Source organism: Lissotriton vulgaris, chromosome 4_1 (genome assembly GCF_964263255.1).
Source record: "Lissotriton vulgaris chromosome 4_1, aLisVul1.2, whole genome shotgun sequence".
In the NCBI taxonomy this organism is placed as follows: Eukaryota; Metazoa; Chordata; class Amphibia; order Caudata; family Salamandridae; genus Lissotriton; species Lissotriton vulgaris.
Window position 1 is genome coordinate 4,850,075 of NC_141691.1, and position 20,967 is coordinate 4,871,041.

Here is a 20,967-nt window from a genome sequence, read left to right on the forward strand (position 1 = left end):
TGCTTGTTATGCTTGATTTGTCGGCGGCCTTTGACACCATCCCCATTGAGGGTCTCCTCGCCAGACTTCATGAGATCGGTCTGAGGGGGACGGTGCTCAGCTGGTTTAGATCTTTTTTGGCTGGCCATCGACAAATGGTCTGGGCCTCACCTAGCTCTGCCGTGATGCTACCTTTGGGAGTCGGAGTCCCACAGGGCTCCGTGTTGAGCCCGAATCTCTTCAACATCTTTATGACCCCTTTGGCGGCATTGGTGGAGTCTTTTGGGGCCGAGATTGTATCTTATGCCGACGATACCCAGCTCCTCTTTACCTGCAGGAAAGGAGAAGATTTTGATGGAGAGAGTATCCGTGAGTGCCTTGGGGCTGTTTTCAAATGGTTCCAGCTGAACAGCCTCAAGTGCAACTCAGATAAGTCCAAGGTACTCTTCTTCGGCTGTCCATTTGACCCAGACTGGCAGGAATGGTGGCCTGCTAATATGTTCCCTCCAGCGCGCTCGTCCCAGCTAGCAAAGAATTTGGGAATCAAGATTGATAATGGGCTGACGCTAAAATCTCAGATCCTAGCTCTCACAGGAACTTGTTTTGGTCTCCTCAGGATGCTCCGGGAGTTTCTCCCTCTGCTCACAGAAGACCACAGGAAAACTACGGTGCAGGCCCTAATTGGTTCAGGATTGGACTATTCCAACGTACTATACCTTGTCCTTCCGGAGTATCTCCTGCAACGTTTGCAGGTGGTCCAGAACACGGCCGCGCGGGTCATTTTTGGCCTACACAGGTGAGCCAGAGCTTCTGGCCTTTTGCAGTCACTCCACTGGCTGCCTATCCGGAAGTGGATAGTGTTTAAAGCCTTGACCTTGGCTCACAAGGCTCTTTATGCCTCGGGAGCTAAATATCTCCAAAGGAGGCTTGCCTTTTACCATCTGGCTCGATCCGAATCATTGTTCCTTGCTGTGGTTCCTCGAGTAAAAAAGGCCTGCATTGGAGGTCGCTCTTTTAGGTTGCGGGCACCACAGCTTTGGAATACTTTGCCCTTGGCATTACGCAGCACATCTAATTTACTGACCTTTAGGAAGAGCCTAAAAACATGGCTCTTTGCCCTTTAGTGCACACTTTTTATTTTTATTGCTGGGTCTGTTTTTATTTTCACTGCTCTCTTTTTTATTTCACTTGTTGTGTTTGTCTGTCAATAAAAGCGCCGGGACACTCTATCGGAGTAGCCATGCGCTATAAAAGACTAAATTAACATAACATAACATAACATAACATAACTCGTGACACTTAACATGGTGTCACTGCTGCTGCCGCCCTGCCAAGATACCATAGGCACGGTGCCAGCGGCACCCGAGTCCAGCCCAGCCAAAAGCCCAGCTAAAGACCCAGCCTTTGAAGACAAGAAAAGAGACGAAAGAAGCAAAGGTAGGAGAAGCCATCACACCATCAGCCTCCAGTCCACACCAGACACAGGGGCCCAGCCCCTACTCTCCGGCAGTCCCATCCTCAACCCATGCACAGCAGCCACACATCCTTTGTATGTGCTTGAATGTCTGTGTCGTATTTCTGTAGTATGCCACATGGTTTGGTCGCTATTCCTAATAATACTGCATGCATGATAGTATTCTTTTTTTACTGCATCACGTGGCCCTCCCAGCTCTGTTTTGCTTTATTTTTTTGGGCTACGTGCTTTATGCTTCATCGTATTTGCTCCCTCCTAATTCTCCCATGACTTTTAATATTTATTACTGCCTCTCATGGCCTTCCCAGGCCGCTATTCTTATTGATCGTACTTGGATGATCGTAATATGTATTTCCTTCTGCGTCACAGGGCCCTCTGCGGCCTCTCTTTAATAAATTGTGCGTGCATGAATTTGTGTGTCGTATTTTTGAAATGTGTCCCGTGCTTTCGTCTCTGTTCCTATAAATTTTACGTGCTTGATCGTATTTTATTCTGCGTCATGTGGCCCTCCCAGCTCTGTTTTGCTTTATTTTTTTGGGGTAAGTGCTTTGTGCTTCATCGTATTTTCTCCCTCCTAATTCTCCCATGACTTTTAATATTTATTACTGCGTGCGACTATGTGGTCTAGTTGGCCTACAAAAGTTTTGCCTCCTGAGACTAGCATAGTCTTACTTGATGATATTTAATCAGTATTTGTGCACTTGTGGGACCTCACTCCTGTGCTCAAAGGTGGTTTGTCAATCTGAGAAAACTGTGTGTAGTGCCTCACTGTGACGCCTGCATGGTTATGACCTGTGGGTCTTCTTAATTTTCTTACTCATTTCTGTATGTCCCTCAGTGTGGCCTATTTAATGCCAGTGTTTTTTTTATCCTGTGTCTCGGCTGCACTATTGCTAGATTTGTAACCTTGGCACTATGGTGTTGTACTGGCCCTTTATTTCGCTTAGGGTCCTAACCATTTTTCCCTCTATCCTACATCTTTTTATGACATGCTTTAGCCAAAATAGATGTTTTAGACATGTCACCACTTCATGATCAGTCTTTAAGTGCAATTGCTGCCTTTTGAAAGTGTAATGGTAATTGTTTGTCCATGATTAATATGATTAATATGTTAGTCTTGATAGTTATGTATACTATGTATACCTGGGCAGCTCATGTAAATGCTACTAGTGGGCCTGCAGCAGTAATTGTACCACCCACAAAAGTAACCCTAAATATAAAAGTCATGCCTGGAACTGCAGTGCCTGAGCGCCCTTTGTTAAACTGTCATGTTTTCAAACTGCATCCATTTGACAGACCTTACCCATGTCTTTGTATGGGCTGTACTCTATATCCCTCACTTAAACTTTGTGGGTGTATCGAGCTGTGAAGACGGGGTGACAGTTCTTTTACTAATTGTATATTCACACACCTTTATAGTTATTTATATCTTTATACTTGAATGTGAGCACGTAAAATGTGTTCTTTACATCTATAATGCTTTTTTCCAGTTTATCTTAATTTTCCATAGAAATGGATGCAACTAAGTTTCAAGAGCTTGATTATATATACCGTAATGTGTATCCTGATGGTTTCAGTAAATTCCAGAAGCATTGATAGCATAGACTATCTAAAATATTCACTGTTGATGGTAGTATCATTTTTTCAGCCTTGATTTATCATTGAAATGTGAAATTTTGAGTACTCCAATGTGTATTTTAATCCACAAATGTATGTGATATGTACTTGTTTAATACTTGTTTAAAACATGAGATCTATTTTTTGCTATCCTAATTTAAGAAAAGCAGAGTTGCAGAAGCAGACAAAGCAATATATTGAGGTTGCCCAGAAAAAGCAGAAACAAAACTATAGAGTTTCAAAGAAATATAAGCCGAGCCCCTTCAGCGAAGGAGAAATTTTTTGGAGCACAACTTTACTGGACCCTACAATATTTCCAATATTTCCGAAATGGAATGAAAGCGTGCAAAGTTAGTCAATGGTAGCAACATGCCTTTACATACAACCTATGTCGACATGATGAGGCCTTATAAATCGAGCATTAAAGATAATCTATTAAAGAATACTTTTTTATGTTATGGCACATCATTTGGATGTCTAGATTAATGATATTTATTGGCTGGTGTAATTCTCTCCTATATAGGTGAGAAGTTAGTAGGTTGAAGAAGAGTATGTGATTATGTCTTTCTGCACACAACATATTTTACAAACTACATTAATGTAAGAAAGGTATTTCTGATTAGCTTTTTTGTGTTTGAGAAAGGTTTGTGGTAGGTTGTAAAAGTAATTTCTTCTTTAAGAAATGTTACTTTTTCAAAACTTTTCAAAATTAGCTGGACGCATGACGAGTGATAATTCTCCAGCACCTGTACCATCTTCAGTACCTCTAGCATCTTCATCACCTGTTCCATCTTCATCACTTGTTCCATCGTCATCATCTGTTCCATCTTCAGCACCTGTACCATCTTCAGTACCTGTACCAGCTACAGCACGTAATCCATCTCCAGCATCTAGTCAATCTATATTGCTGAAAAAAGTTTTTAATGTATAGAAGAAACCAGAAAAACAACATTTGGAAGCAATAATGTGGAGCTTTAAAATATACAACAGTTCTTTTTGGTCACTTAAAATGGACCAATGGATAGTTGATGAGGTTAGTTTCTGCTACATGTAAATTGTGTATACTATGGCTAATAGCATATGATGTACATGTTGGTTCCTCTTTAGAAGCTCATGGCTTTCATATACTTTTACAGGTAATCAATGCCTTCCTCTCAATATGTTTGTCAAGACCAAATGTATGTATATTTTCATTCCTAATATAGTGACCTATCTTTAAGTAATACTTTTCCATCAATGTGTGTACTGAAATTCTTTAATGTTAACCTTAGTGTTTAGCAATATCAGCAAAAGTGTCGTCCTGTATCTTCCTCAGCAAATATCGTTCTTCTACTTTTCGGGTACATTTTCATATCTGTTATGTGACTTTTCAGTGTTACTGGTGCAAAGCAATATTGAAAGTTAGTGATTCTTTGAATTAATGTTTGATAGAATTGAGTAACGTTTTGAAGAGTGGGAAATGTAAGCTGTTTTTCAACTGAAGTTTCTCGATTTTGAATATAAATTGTGTTGAGATTCATGTTTTCGAATTGTTATAAGTCTAAACGTATGTATTTGGTATGTAATATAATACTGTTTTTCATTATTGCGATTTTTAACTCTTCAGATACCTTTTAACAAAATAGACACTGTTCTTTGCTCGACAAATACTGACTGTCATTGGATACTTTTGGCAAGTGCAACTTTTTTTACATTTATCAATCTATTTTGAAAGTTCTTCTTGGAAAATGACTGGTTAGAATAGTTTAAAATGCCCAAGGAATATTTTAAATGCTAACATTTCTAAACAATTGTGTAATGTATCTAGAACACCACTGTTTACCATAAAATGTAAACTCTACATACTAAAAATCTGATTTCAATTTTGTTTTTTTTTCCAGATTCTGAAACCTTTAACCAAGACAATAATAGTTCATGATTCACTGAGTAGCAACTTTTTTACCTATTCAGACTTTTTACTAATTTGCTAAATTGGAGGTAACCTTTCCCTAAAAAACCTCATTTATATCTCTTTTTATTTCTTATAGTGCATAATAATAAAATTGTCAATATAATTCTTCTTTATGTAATTAAACATAGTGAAATATTTAACATAACCATTCGTATATCTAAAAAGTGTTTTTCTACAGCAATTGAAGTGTCCCGATTATGACCAATGGCAGTTAGTCGTACATTGTAACCAAACGCAATTGGACAGCTACAATTGTGCTGTATTTTGCATGCTGGTAATGATACTTCCATTATGTTTTTTTTAAACCTAAATTTGTTGAAGATACATTACTTTATGTTAATAGCTTACTTTAAATAGGAAACAGGGCTTTTAGTAATGAGTGTCCATAGGGCCCGTCGGAAGCATATTGCTATTCACATATGACTTTGTCTGACCACTCGTATGGTCCTAACACAGTTGCTCTGAAACCTATGATTGTTTTTCAATCTGAAACCTTTTTTATTACTTGTTTTTATGTACATTAACATTCAGGTTGAACTTTTGCTCAACATATACATTTGTTAGTATGTTTTCAGTTTGCAGAATGCTACCCAACTCAGCAGCCAATAGCCCAGATTTTTACTAATGTAATATTTCTGGGGAAGTATCGACTGAAAATTGCAATGGACCTAATGGAGTCATCAGGTTTGACTTTAATATTTCAATGATAAATAAGGTGTCACACAGTAGTTTTGTCCTGACCATTGGATTATTCTGTATTTTCGTTTTTCATAGAAGGTCTTTTATAGATAAAGGCATATCATTAATTTTTAATATAGTATAGTAAGATATTGTCATAATAGTTGGGAATTTTCACGAATGTTCGTAGTGTAGCCATTTGAATATGTTTGCAACAGTTGTGACTGTCTCTATTCCTGGATCTGAAAACACCTACAATCGTGCAGGATATATTCCAAAATAAGTTTTGAATTGTTAGCATTGCTGTTATGATGTGCTAATGTACATTTTTTACATTAAGAGTCTGTTGAAAAGTATTGTGGTGTCTGCAACCAAGATACTTCATCAATTTATATGCAAACCTTAATGGTAAGTACCCTCAATGACTCTAGATGCTGAAGATCAAAACTTAAGTGATATAAGTACTTGGGGTGTTTTGGTGGCATTCATTCTCCAGTTCACATTTTTCTGATGCAGGGTGTATGTTAGTATGACTCACATAAGTGAGGCATTTGCAATGGTCTTTTCAGAGTTAAGTCTGCCATGTAAATGTAAATGTGCTGGACTTGTAAAGCGCACAGCTGCCCGTAAGCGTCCCGGCGCTTGCTTAGGGAACCCGTCCTGGTATTCCCCTGTGAGAAACCACGGCAGGGTGTCCACAAGGTGAAAGCCAGGCATCCCGCCGCGAGGGGCCGTAGTGGAGATTAAGCAAGCTATTGCCCAGAGTCACAGAGTGTGACCCCGTGAGTTGAGTAGGCACCAGAGCGAGAATTGTCGAGTCCGTGGAATTTTGAGCCCGAGACCCGCCGAGGCGGGGAATCGAACCCTGGTCCATGGTCGATCTCAGCTTCCGGGTCTGCCGCCTCTAACCACTGAGCCACACTTCTCCATGCTGGATAGCTGGCTATGCACCCTTCCTAGTTATGGATTCATTACCACTTTCCCACTGAGTGTTGAGAGGTCACTATGTTTACTATATAAATACATGTAAGTTTTCATTTCAAAAAGCTATTGACCTTTAAACAATGCAATGTTAATAACAAGTTACTTTTCACTATCTTCCCACCAGGCCCAATGTTTCGAATGCCGCAGATGGGTCCAATTTGAATGTATCAAAACAAATGTAACATCCTGGTTACCTTTTACTGGTTACACATGTACAAAATGTATGTTTTAAAGTAAAGATGTGATTGCATGCAAAATGTCTAATTAGATGTTTTGCATACTCCTGCCATTTAGTGTTGTATCCGGATTATCATAAGAAGTAATGTTGAGACACACTTCCTTCAGCTGTCTTGACTTGCACAATCCTTTTAAAATTGGGCCAGACTTCTTCTTACATTCCTACTTAATTTTCTTTTCTAAATCGAGCAACTATTTTGCTACGGTGTTGAAATATGAATTTATATCTTACTCCTCTTCGAAGGTCAACAAGCAATACCGCTTATCCACATGTTATTGTTCAAATGTAGTCTAGGAAGTAGTGGTAATTCCAATATTACTAAGGTAGACGTCTGACAGTAGAATCTAAAATATAGTTACACCACTTTCCCTGAAGGGCAAAAAAAGGTTAATGCCGGATTAGTAACCTGTAAACTTTGCCAAACAACTCTTTCAAGAGGTGATCAATCCAAAAAACACTCCTTTGGCACAGCGAATATGGTGTGACACGTCACCAACTTGCACCCCAACAACTTTGCTCGAGCTGCAACACGGAGGTTGCAGGACAACCCACCTGCTGCTGCACTAAGCACATCAACTACTGCAGCAGCATCTTTGGCAAGCAGTCCATACTCACATATTGATCCTTATTTTGGTAAACTTAAAATTCTATGCATTTATTGCGATTAACTTTTGTGTTATGGGGAACAGTCTATCGACCTGATAAAACACAGGCAGCAGGAGCATCACTATCCTCAACATTAGTGATTAGATATTTATCAAGCCTTTTAGTTGTAACAACTACCCGGCCGAACGCAGTAAGAAATTAGCACACTTGCTGCCTTTCTTGGCTGGGGTTATCAATTATTCTTCAAGTAATTCAAATTCAAAGTGCAGGCCCTTTATTGAGCCTTCTTGGTAACTACTACCCGTGAATGGCAGTGGGTAATTTGCACACTTGCGTCCTTTCTTGCGTCCTTTCTACCGCACAATGTGTGTACTTTGTACACTTGCTTAACTCCTTAGATGTGGTACCCATTTCTCAGGCTCCCACTTCGGAATCGGACTCACAGTTTGTAATGGAGTGGAAAACCAAACACCCATTTCCTTTACAAGGCAGTGGGTCGTTTGCACGTCTGCGGCCTTTCTTAATTTTCACCTTATTCTGCATCCACTATCTGAAACACACCTACCTGCTGACTTTCTTAGCTGCCTTTGCTATGCATTATTCTAATTCAAAGTAGAGACCCTGAAAAGGGCCCCATGTTGTAATTTTTCAGCCATACCGTCCGGAGTGGGAACTTAGTGCACTTGCATTGCTTGCTTAGATGTGGTAGCCGTTTCTCAGGCTCCCACTGCGGAATCCAATGCACAGTCTGTTTAATGAGCTGGGTATCCAAAGATCCACTTCGCTGACAAGGCAGTGGGTACATTGCACGTCTGCAGCCTTTCCTATTTTTCATCTTTTTTATCTTCCACTTAATCAACACATCATCCACACATTCTCACACCTACTTGCTGCCTTTTTTGGCTGGGATTATCAATTATTCTTGAATTTCATATTCTGATTCAAAGTCAAGGCCGTTTATCAGGCCTTTTTGTTGTAGCTACTACCCCGACCAAAGGCAATGGGAAATTTGCGCACTTTCTGCCTTTCTTGGCTGGGGTTATCAATTATTGTTCAATTTCGGATTCTGATTCAAAGTCAAGGCCCTTTACCGAGCCTTTTTGTTGTAACTACTTCCCCGGCTGAAGGCAGTGGTTATTTTGCACACTAGCAGTCTTTCTTATTTTTTACCTTATTCATCTTCACCTCAATCAACACATCATCCACATGTACACACACCTACTATCTGTCTTTCTCGGCTATGGTTATCAACTATTCTTCTATTTCATATTCCTATTCAAAGTGCAGGCCCTTTATCGAGCTTTTTTGATGTAACAACTTCCCCAGCTGAAGGCAGTAAAAAATTAGCACACTTGCTCCGATTCTTGGCTGGGTTTATCGATTATTCTTGAATTTCATATTCTGATTCAAAGTCAAGGCCCTTTATCGAGCCTTTTTGTTGTAGCTACTAACCCGGCCGAAAGCAGTGGGAAATTTGCGCACTTGCTGCCTTTCTTGGCTGTGGGTATCAATTATTGTTCAATGTCATATTCTGATTCAAATTCAAGGTCCTTTATCAAGCCTTTTTGTTGTAGCTACTATCCCAGCTGAAGGCAGTGGGTAAATTGCACACTTGCAGCCTTTCTTATTTTTTTACCTTTTTTATCTTCCACTTAATCAACACATCATCCACACATACACACACCTACGTGCTGCCTTTTTTGGCTGGGATTATCAATTATTCTTCAATCTCATATTCTGATTCAAAGTCAAGGCCCTTTATCAAGCCTTTTTGTTGTAGCTACTACCCCGACCAAAGGAAATGGGAAATTTGCGCACTTTCTGCCTTTCTTGGCTGGGGTTATCAACTATTCTTCTATTTCATATTCCTATTCAAAGTGCAGGTCCTTTATCGAGCTTTTTTGATGTAACAACTTCCCCGGCTGAAGGCAGTAAAAAATTAGCACACTTGCTCCCATTCTTGGCTGGGTTTATCAATTATTCTTGAATTTCATATTCTGATTCAAAGTCAAAGCTCTTTATCAAGCCTTTTTGTTGTAGCTACTACCTCGGCCGATGGCAGTGAGAAATTTGAACACTTGCTGCCGTTCTTGGCTGGGGTTATCAATTATTCTTCAAGTAATTCAAAGTGCAGGCCCTTTATTGAGCCTTCTTGGTAACTACTACCCGTGAATGGCAGTGGGTAATTTGCACACTTGCGTCCTTTCTTGCGTCCTTTCTACCTCACAATGTGTGTACTTAGTGCACTTGCATTGCTTGCTTAGATGTGGTAGCCGTTTCTCAGGCTCCCACTACAGACTCCGACGCACTGTCTGTATAATGAGCTGGTAGTCCAAAGATCCACTTCCCTTACAAGGCAGTGGGTACTTTGCGCGTCTGCAGCCTTTCCTATTTTTCACCTTTTTTATCTTCCACTCAATCAACACATCATCCACACATACACACACCTACTTATTGCCTTTTTTGGCTGCGATTATCAATTATTCTTCAATATCACATTCTGATTCAAAGTCAAGGCCCTATTATCAAGCCTTTTTTTTTGTAGCTACTACCCTGGTCGAAGGCAGTAAAACATTTGCACACGTTCTCCGATTCTTGGCTGGGTTTATCAATTATTCTTGAATTTCATATTGTGATTTAAAGTCAAGGCCGTTTATCAGGCCTTTTTGTTGTAGCTACTAACCCGGCCGAAGGCAGTGGAAAATTTGCACACTTGCTGCCTTTCTTCGCAGGGGTTATCAATTATTGTTTAATTTCACATTCAACCTCAATCAACACATCATTCACACGTACACACACCTACTTGCTGCCTTTCTTAGCTATGGTTATCAACTATTCTTCTATTTCATATTCCTATTCATATTCCTATTCACAGTGCAGGTCCTTTATCAAGCCCTTTTGCTGTAACAACTCCGGCCGAAGGCAGTAAAAAATTAGCACAATTGCTCCTATTCTTGGCTGGGTTTATCAATTATTTTTGAATTTCATAATCTGATTCAAAGTCAAGGCCCTTTCTCGAGCCTTTTTTTGTAGCTACTACCCCGGCCGAAGGCAGTGGGAAATTTTCACACTTGCTGCCTTTCTTGGATGGGGTTATCAATTATTCTTCAAGTAATTCAAATTCAAATTGCAGGCCCTTTATTGAGCCTTCTTTTAAACTAATACCCCTGAATGGCAGTGGGTAATTTGCACACTTGCGTCCTTTCTTGCGTCCTTTCTACCGCACAGTGTGTGTAATTAGTGCACCTGCATTGATTGCTTAGATGCGCTTGCCGATTCTCAGGCTCCCACTGCAGAATCTGGCGCACAGTCTGTGTAATGAGCTGAGCATCCAAAGATCTACTTCCCTTACAAGGCAGTGGGTACTTTGCGCATCTGCAGCCTTTCTTATTTTGCAACTTTTTTATCTTCCACTCAATCAACACATCATCCACACATACACACACCTACTTGCTGCCTTTTTTGGCTGGGATTATGAAGTATTTTTCAATTTCATATTCTGATTCAACGTCAAGGCCCTTTATCAAGCCTTTTTGCTGTAGCTACTACCCCGGCCGAAGGCAGTGTTAAATTTGTGCACTTGCTGCCTTTCTTGTCTGGGATTATCAATTATTGTTCAATTTCATATTCTGATTCAAAGTCAAGGCCATTTATCAAGCCTTTTTCTTGTAAACCTTTCAAGTTTTTCACCTTATACATCTAATTCTCAATCAACACATAATCCACATATACACATACCTACTTTCTGCCTTTTGTGGCTGTGGTTATCAACTATTCTTCTATTTCATATCCTGAGTCAATGTCAAGGCCCATTATAAAGCCTTTTTGTTGTGACAACTACCCCGGCTGAAGGCAGTGGGAAATTTACACACTTGCTGTTTTTCATGGCTGGGGTTATCAAATATTCTGGAATTTCATATTCTGATTCAAAGTCAAGGCCCTTTATAGAGCCTTTTTGTTGTAGCTACTACCCCTGCCGAACACAACACTAGATGGCAGGACTATGGAAAGCATCTAAATCTACAGCACTACATGCCAAAAAGAAATGCATACTGTGTAAGTGACATTTTCCATCTGTAAGATATACAATCTGTCAATAGTAAAGAAACATGTTCACAGTGAAGTGAAATAAGTTATTGTGATACATTCAAACTATTTTCACAACTTGTTTACTGTAATATCGAGGGTTGTGGAGCTCACATTTAAGAAAGCCTTAAAAACACACCTTTTTCCTAGACTGGATCAGTAGCTGGAAACATCATGTATGGTTTACAACAGTCTAAAGCGCCAGGATACCCGTTGGGTGACAGCCATTGCTCTATACAAGTATGCCAATACATACGTACATACATACACATAAAATATTTTTATACCTTAAAACTATTTTTGAAACTTGTTTATTGTAATATCAGTGTCTGAGGTGCTTTCATAAAACATTTTAGATACATTGCAACTATTTAAAAAAATTATTGACTGTAATATCAGTGTTTGAGGTGGTAACAGAAAATAAATGTGATACATTGAAAACATTTTTACAACGTTGTTACTGTAATATCGGCATATGTGGTGATTCATATGAAATGTATTAAATATTTATCTTGGAAATGAAGCAACAATATTTTGTACTTGAGTGTATATTATTTTGAAAATATTCTAAAAATATTTACAATAAATACAGTGTCACTATGCATTGTGTCAAGTGCTTTATTTAGAATATACAGGAATATTTTACCTTTGATTGTCATGACACACAAACCAAGACAAGATAGAACACTGCAACTCAAGCGCATTACATAATGGCGCAAATATGTCATTGGAATGTTGGGTATTAGGATGGCATTCAGAGCTCACATATAAAGTGATTTCAAAAACGTGTTATTTTTTCGATGATAAAGATTGGTAATGTCTTTCTAAGAAGATTTGAATATTTAAATGGGGAAAATAGAAAGTGAACAACAGAGGTAGGAGGTTACATCTCAGGATGCAAAAATGGATGAAAAGGGTGGTCCAAGGTCTGCATGTACGATGGCCAGTGGAGACGTTTTGAGGGCGAATACACTCAAGGTGTTCTATAATGTGCAATATGTGGTGGAGGTACCACCACACAGAGTGGACAAAGACAGAATAAATGATGGATTATATGTGCTTGGACTATTACAGAATACACTGTAGGAGGACTATTGTCAAGTACAGAGATTTAATACTTAAGACGTAGCAAAGGAGGTGGCTTCAAGGGCCATGAGGGTCCAAGAGTGATGAAGACTGGGTTTCTTAACCCGTGTCCAACCTACTATGTTGAAAGCTTAAAAAAAATTACGACAGGAGTACCTTACTTTCATTCCCCCCATTATGTTGTCAATTAGGGTAGAGGGAGGGAATGGAAAGGAATAAACTACATGTCTATAGATGTACTGCTATGTTCAGGACACTGGATCAAGCACTAAATAACCATAGTCAGATACAAAAGAAGATACACAAAAGAGGGCTGCTCAAAAGATATACAAAGAAACGCTGCACAAATACGGAGGATCTTGTACACAAAATTGTAAGTCATCAAAATAACAACAAGGCTAAGAACACTGCAACGGATGCTACGCTGTGGAACTCATTGTGATGAGAAGTAGAAAGATACTGTAAATAAAGCGGAGTTCAAAAATAGAAAAAGTTATAAAGATACATGGATGACAAAATCACTGGGGTAACACTTTATTGCCCAACACAGAAAAGATTTTGCAGAAATTAATTGTTCGAATGTTTAAGGAGCTGCAAATGGGGTACACTTAAACATCATCAACCTAATCAGCACACTGCGTCCTTCAAGAGCCGGCCCTGGGAGGTGGCAGTCCCTAGGGCCATCAAGGGTTCCGGGAGGGGGGCCTTGCGGCCCCCTCCCAACATTCAAAATCCCCGGGGGTGGAGGTCCCTGGGGCTGGGGGTCTGTCACGGACCCCCTATTTTAAATAATAATGCCCCGGGGAGGTGGCGGTCCCTGGGGCGTATGGGGGGGTTTTGAGCCCCCCACAAATACTTTTTTTGAAAATAAATAAAAAAAAGCCCCAGGGGGGTGGCAGTCCCCGGGGCTACTAGGGAGGCGTGAGCCACCCCTGCATACTTCAAAATAAAGCCCCAGGGGGTTTCCGTCCCTGGGGCTCGGGGGCCTTACAGGCACCCCATTATGGAAAAAATTGCCACCGGAATTTGGTTCCCCGGAGGCTAATTAAGAATAAAGCGGATTTCGAGTTGTTTTTTTCTTTTTCACCGCGTACCCGTACCATATGCGTACCCCGCAATTTTTGTAAACATTGTTTTGACCTAAGGATCAATGTGGGACCCCCTGAGCAGGACTAGGGGGTCAGAATGTTTCTACTCTGCCCTCTTTTCTTATTTTTCAATTTTGAATTACTGTTTTCTTGTGACTTGGTTCTACCGAGGCACAAGATGAGTGTCAACACTTCCTGGTTTGGAGTGTTGACAGACAGTTGATAACCAATCAGCATGCAGCTCATGTTCGTAATTGTACGGTTTTCGGTACACTTTCCGTACGTGTACAATACTTTGTCCATAGATTTATCTATGATTTTACTTTTGATTTTCTAAAGAACTACTGAACGGATTTACACCGTGATTACAAAAAGCGTGATCTGCGAATCAAACGCTACCTTTTAGCCAAATTTGGTGTAATTCCGTTCATCCGTTCGGGCTGTAACCCTGGCTAAAGGTCCTAAGGAAAATTGCATGGGGAAAACATGTTTTGGGACCCCCTTTTTCCTCAGCCCCCACTTCACGAATCACCCTCAAATGTTCAGGGAAGGAGCGGAGAGGGAGACAGGTTGTCACTTTGACACCCTGTTGCACCCTTGATTCTGATTTGTGTGCCATGTCACACACATACATGGTTTTAGGGCATGTATGTGTGGCACATGGCATAAACGTACATTCACAGATATGCATGTACACAGGAATTCATTATTTACCTCCGAAAGTTTGATAAACTTTAAATCGTTATATCTACGTATTCATTGAACAATATAAAGGAAAATATTACCTGTAATAATAAAGAACATGTTTATTTTAAACTTTTAAACAACATATATAACTTTATTTAAACAATTATAAATCTCACGAGGGTGCTAACTCATTATATCTACATATTCATTGTACAATATAAAGGAACATATTAACTGGGATAATAAAGAACATGTTTATTTTAAACTTTTAAACAACATATATAACTTTATTTAAACAATTATAAATCTCACGAGGGTGCGTACCACGTAAGCACATCATAAGATGACGTAAGCGCTCTGTAAATAAAACGTAAGTGTAAAGTAAGCATACGTAAGCGCTCCGTAAACACTCCGTAAGCGCTCCGAAAGCTTACGTCCAATCATGTGACCTTCAAACAAAAGATTTAATTGGTTTATAATACTTCCTACTCTAATTGTTGAAAGACCCCTCCCATGTTCATCATTCTTCTTTGGCTTTCAGAGAAGCAACACCTTTTTTCTACAGCTCCTAGCTACAGAAAAATACTTCCAAATGGCTGAACATCCAGAGTCTGACCATTCTTCTAATGAGAACTTTGTTGAAGAGGACCCTCGGCCAAGTAAGAAGAAGGAGTCCATAGTCCAGAAGTTTTTCAGCTTTCCAGAATATCAGAAGAAAGTAAATGCACCACTGGTCACCTGCAAGATCTGTGACACAGTGTTATCTAGAGGAAATCCTAATAAGAAATATTCATTCAGAACTCTCAGCATGGAACGCCGTGTAAAAAATATACACCCCAACAATTGGAGTAGAGCTGTGGTGCAAAGATCTCAGGAGCAGGACTCTTCTCCTAGTACATCTTCAGCAACGACCAGAGTACCACCAATGCCATCTTCAATGGTGGCGAACATTCAGCCAGAACTGAAAAATTGAATGATGCAATGCATACATTGCAATAAATTAGTAGTCTTCAGACAACAGTCCATTGTAATTTTGCAGAAGAACAGGAACCACAGATACAACAATTATTTTGTGTAAAATGTTCATTCTTCTACTTCATCTTCAGAAGAGTTTGTTCCTGAAACCCATAGAACACAGAGAGAGTCCATAGTATGGAAATTTTAAAAAACCCAGAAAGAGAGAAAAAGGTAAATGCGCCTTTTGTCACATCTAAAATCTGTCACACAGTACTTTCAAGAGGGAATCCACAGAAACAGTACAGCTTTGGAACTTATAGCATGGAATGCCATGTCCGGAATATACACCCAAACAATTGGAGTAAAGCTGTAATAAAAAGATCATCAGAGGAGCAGGGCTCGGCTCCTAGCACTTCTTCTGAAGCAACAGCACCACCAATGCAAGCATCAATGGTGCAAATATCCCACCTGAACTTAAGAATTTGATGATGTAATGCATTTGTTGCCAGAAACTAATAACCTTTGCACAAGAATCCATTCAAGTTATCCTGTAAAACAACAGGAAGCACAGGTGCATTACCAGGAGCATTTTTTCTTTTCTCTGAAGATTGTCTTCTGGATGAATCTTCTAATTCAGTCCGCTTGATTGACAAAGCTTGCTTATAAACTCTTTGTTTGCGGTTCTTGGTAGGCATAATCTATTATGACTTTGTAGATATTTACAATCAGTTGAGAAGAAAAATATGACATATTATAGACCACTACTAACATAGCACATAGCAATTACATTAACTAAACAATATAAACACTAGTTCACATCTCTCTCTGTGTGTCTCATATCACTCTCTGCCTGCACCATCTCCCTCTTTGCATGCCTCATCACACTCTCTCCTTCCACTATCTCTCTGTTTGTATGTGTGTGTCATCTCAATCTCTGCCTACACCATCTGTCTGTGTGTGTGTGTGTGTGTCTCATCTCACTCTCTGTGTCTGAAACGATTTACCATACTAAATGTTTTTTGGTTGAAATGTCTGGCTTTAAGTTTTTTGACAAGTAACACACTGAATGTGTATGTGAATTAAGGAATTATATTTTCATCTTTTTCCATAATGTTAGCTGTGTGTGCTCACAGTTTGTATCTTTTAGCTTACAGGGTACACTTCTTCTTAAAGTGTTTCTCATGCTTGGATCCAATGCTGGCACAGAGATAGTGCTAATAGTTTAATTAGAATTGCTCCTTTTTTAGAAGTGTCTTGCGCAACCTTTAACAAGGGTGCACGCAGTGAATATATGGAGAGGGATAGGAATAGCAGATAGAAAACAATCTGAAACGGTGTGGGAGATGCATAAAGGATTTCACTAATGGCATCAATTGAGATGGAATATAAGATAAAGAGGGGCATATTTACAAGCCCCTTGCACAATGTTTGACATGGGTGCAAGCAGAACATGCATACAGATTAACAAAATTGGCACACAGACAACAATATGAAATGCTGTGAGAGATGCATAAAGGATTCCTCTAATGGCATAAATTGAGATACAATATACAAAAAAGAGAGGCATATTTACAAGCCCCTTGAGCAATGTTTACCAATAATGCTGGTATAGAGATAGTGTAATGGTTTCATTAGCATATACATAACATAAGACACAATCCAAATTGAAACAATACCCTATTAGCTAAGAGATGCAAACTGTCAGAAAATACAGTTAATATTATGGAAAAAGGTGAAAATATAATTCCTTAATTCACACAGACACTCACTGTGATCCTTGTCAAAAATCTTTAAGCCACACATTTTATCGAAAAACATTTAGCATTGGTAAATCATTTTACACACAGAGCACAACCCATTTAAATGAGCACTACACTACAATGCAGAAACATGACGCATTTTCAAAATACAACAGGAATGAAGCCCAATATGCTTGTTATGCTTCCCAATACTGCAAACAGCACTCTCTCTAAATTACTCACCTTTAAAATCGCTTTTGAAAATGTAGAACAGTGTGAAACACAAACCAGATTTTTTTAAGCAGAATCCCTGAACTGCAGCTCAGACACTGGAAACAGAAATGGCAGTTTCCTACTCATTCCTCTCACTTATTTCTGCTCATAACCAATGAAATGTCTTCCCACACTATTTCAAAACTAAACTAACATTTCAGTTGGTTCTACATTTCCACACTTTCAAACTCACATTATATTCACCCATCCCCCTACTGCTCATTCAACCTGTTACCATGGTAACTCCCACCTAAGGAAGAACAGGGTTTAAAAGTTCATAATACTATGTTGCAAATGAATCCATCAAGGTTGTTTGAGCTTTCAATATAACAGCTAATCATGTGCAATGTTCCTTTCAATGACCTTTTCTGAACCATTAGCATTGCTTATTTTAAAAAACAAAACTATGCACCCTAATATGCTCTTTTGCATTTTCAGAAAGCACCAATCATTTCCTAAGCTTCAAGTGCAGTGAATGTCCTCCTCTTTGTTTTCTAAACTGCAAGCTTTCCAATTGCCATTTCATTTACAGCCCTCACCTGAGTACAACAAGACCTGCCTTGAAGATGCTTTCAGTATGGTTTGTAGGACACAGCTTTGTATTCTGGTCTAAAAGGTATGCAACAAACAGAGGAATTTTAAACCTTGATTTACCAAATGTAGATATTTTATGGATTGGCCAGAGAGGATTGAGATGTCACCAATTGATACCATTGGTGAAATCCTTCATACATGTCCCACACCCTGACCTCGTAATTGTGCACTGTGGTGGAAATGACTTATGCAGTTTGACTGGGGTTGGTCTGGAAATGCTATTGAATGACATCTTTGGACAATTTATGTCACTTTTTCCTCAAACTGCCTTTGTCTATTCCAATATATGCCAAAGGCAAAAATGGAATTGGTCCAATCAATTTTGTCCGCAGATTGAGCAAGCAAGGAAACATGTAAATAAATCTGTTTCTGCATACATGAGAGATTATGGAATGGTTTTTAATAGCAAATGTCTATAGCTATGAAATGTAATATTTCTTTTCTTTTTTTAATTTTTTTTTGCTCTGGAGGGCTCCCGGTGCGCGCCCCGGTAAAGGCACCGGAAAGCGCACTTTTTCGGCGCACCCCGGGGCGCGCACCGGTGAGCGTCCCATTAGCGCTATTGCTGCGAACGAAAACATCATCGTGACGTATCGCATAGCTGGGTCCGCGTGATACGCACAGCGTAAGCGCACCCGGAAGCACTCGAGCGAATACGATCGAGCAACATAAGCATGCGACGGCGTTAGCGCGTCGGGTCATGTGACCTAAAAATAACACTTTTTATTGGTTCAGGACAGTTTTGGTTTCAAAATGATGAAAGCCCTGGTCATGTGTCCTTAAAATAAATCTTTTCATTGGTTGTTATCAGTTTTTTTACAACTAATGAAAACCCCACCCATTACCTTCATTTCTTCTTTCACTTTGGAGACAGCAAGACCTGTTTTTTTCTCTCCTACCATTTTTGTGCAAAGAATGGCAGCTAGACCATCCAGCAGTAGTGAGGACTCAGATTTCTTCATTCAGGAAGAGCCTCCTCAGCCCAAGATCAAGGAGCATTTAATTTGGAAATTTTTTTCAATACCTGAAGGATTTAAAAAGGTGAATGCTCCCAAAGTAGAATGCCAAATCTGCCATACTGTGCTTTCCTGAGGAACCCAAAAAGGAAGTACAGTTTTGGCAATTTGACAATGATTCGCCACGTCCAACGCAGGCACCCCCAAAACTATGCCTGGGAGAGTGTCCGAGACCTGGCATGTAATCCCCCAAGGGATGGTGCCTCTACATCTTCAGGAGGAGCCACAACATCAGGGAGAGGACGTGCAGCGGAATTGGAGATGATTCCGAACATTCAACCTGTTTTTAGTGACATTACTATAAAGTGCAAGCAATGCGATGAACTGCTTTGCTATGGTGAGCAGAGCATCAAGCTCATTGCACGAAAGAGGCAAGGACACCGCTGCCTTCCCCAGCCCTAATTTTTCCCCTTTTTTTTGCTCCTGTTGAGCAGTTTTGTTTTTGTTCTGAAAAAACAACAAAAAGAAAAAAAAACAGTTCTTTTTAGAACTACCTCCAAAGTATAAAAAAAGGCTAAATTTTTTTTAAACTCTGTCATTCTTTTTTCCCCATGGTACGCTCCCCGGTGCGCTCCCCGGTGCGCGTACCGGGCGCTCCCCCCGCAAAAATAAAAAAAAATAAAAAACATTTTTGCCCCGCGGGGCCCTTTTATGGCCCCACATCAAACCTAGGGGGTCAGGGGGGGTCTACTCTGCCCCCTTATGGTCATTTCCCCCTTTGTTTTTGCCACCTCTTGTGTCTCGATTCTACCGAGACACAAGATGGCGGCGCTCCGGACTGTTTCGAATGTTTACAGACACCCGAGAGCCAATCAGCTTTCGTGCGCAAGTCGCTGCGCGTACTGGGGCGCTGCCATAGATATATATATTTGTTTGAACCTAAATTACTCAAAAACCACTGAAGCACATATCTTGAGACATAGCAAAGGCACATCGGGCTACCAGTCCCTACAATTTTGCTAACTTTGGTGGAAATCCATTCAGCCGTTCGGGCTAAAAGTGAGTTTGACCGCCCTATGGAAATTAACAAGGGGAAAACACGTTTTGGGACCCCCCTTTTATCTCGAACCGTGCTTGAGGAATCCCCCCCAAACTTTCAGGGAAGGACCGGAGCTCGGCGAGGCAAATTTGAGGAAATTTTCAGGCAGATTCGTCAACCGGCGCCAAAGTTATTCCAAAAAGAATTTTGAGATTTTGCATTGAAAAAAATCCTAACTATAAATACCTACTGGCGACCGCCAGTAGGTAATATATATATATATATATATATATATTCACAGAAAAAAACCATAGGTTATAGACCATATATAGATAGGAATTAGCATTTACAAAATCTTATTTTACTCACACAAAACCATTGAAATTCGCATATATTGTTAGTTGCACTAACTATATATCGCGCACCCGCAATCCACTGCTGATGATGTCACATATTACATCATTCATGACATGGTCAGTGACATCACTGATGACATTACTGATGACATCTTAAATGACATCCCTGATGACATTATTGATGACATCTAAAATGACATCACTGATGGCATCACTGATGACATCTCATTTGACATTACTGATCACATCACTGATGATATCATTTATGTGATAATACAATGAACCTCTTCAGACTCTTATATAACCTTAAATACAATCAGTGTAAACAGACACTCACAGACTGTCACTCATCCATGGAGTTACTCACACACCTAGTCAGTCACGCAAAGAATCAATCACACCTCCATTTCCTCAACTATTCAGTTATACACACCTTACTTATTCAAATATATACTAACACATATTTACTCTCTTATACAATCCCTGATACAAGTTCACAATGATCCATACAGCCACTCACACATTCACTGGCTCTTATGCACAGGTATTTATATATGTCAACTCTCACATGTACTGTGT

The 20,967-nt window shown here is 39.7% G+C and overlaps 1 protein-coding gene across 1 annotated transcript in view; it reads left to right on the forward strand.

Moving 5' to 3' along the window:
- Positions 1-1,283: 1,283 nt before the first annotated feature.
- Positions 1,284-20,967, forward strand: part of LOC147718191 (extracellular calcium-sensing receptor-like) — a 149,552-nt gene continuing 129,868 nt past the window's right edge. The window contains exons 1-2 of the mRNA XM_086967155.1: positions 1,284-1,416; positions 3,784-3,926. Coding sequence (XP_086823281.1) covers positions 1,284-1,416; positions 3,784-3,926 — 276 coding nt within the window. The remainder of the gene's footprint in view (positions 1,417-3,783; positions 3,927-20,967) is intronic.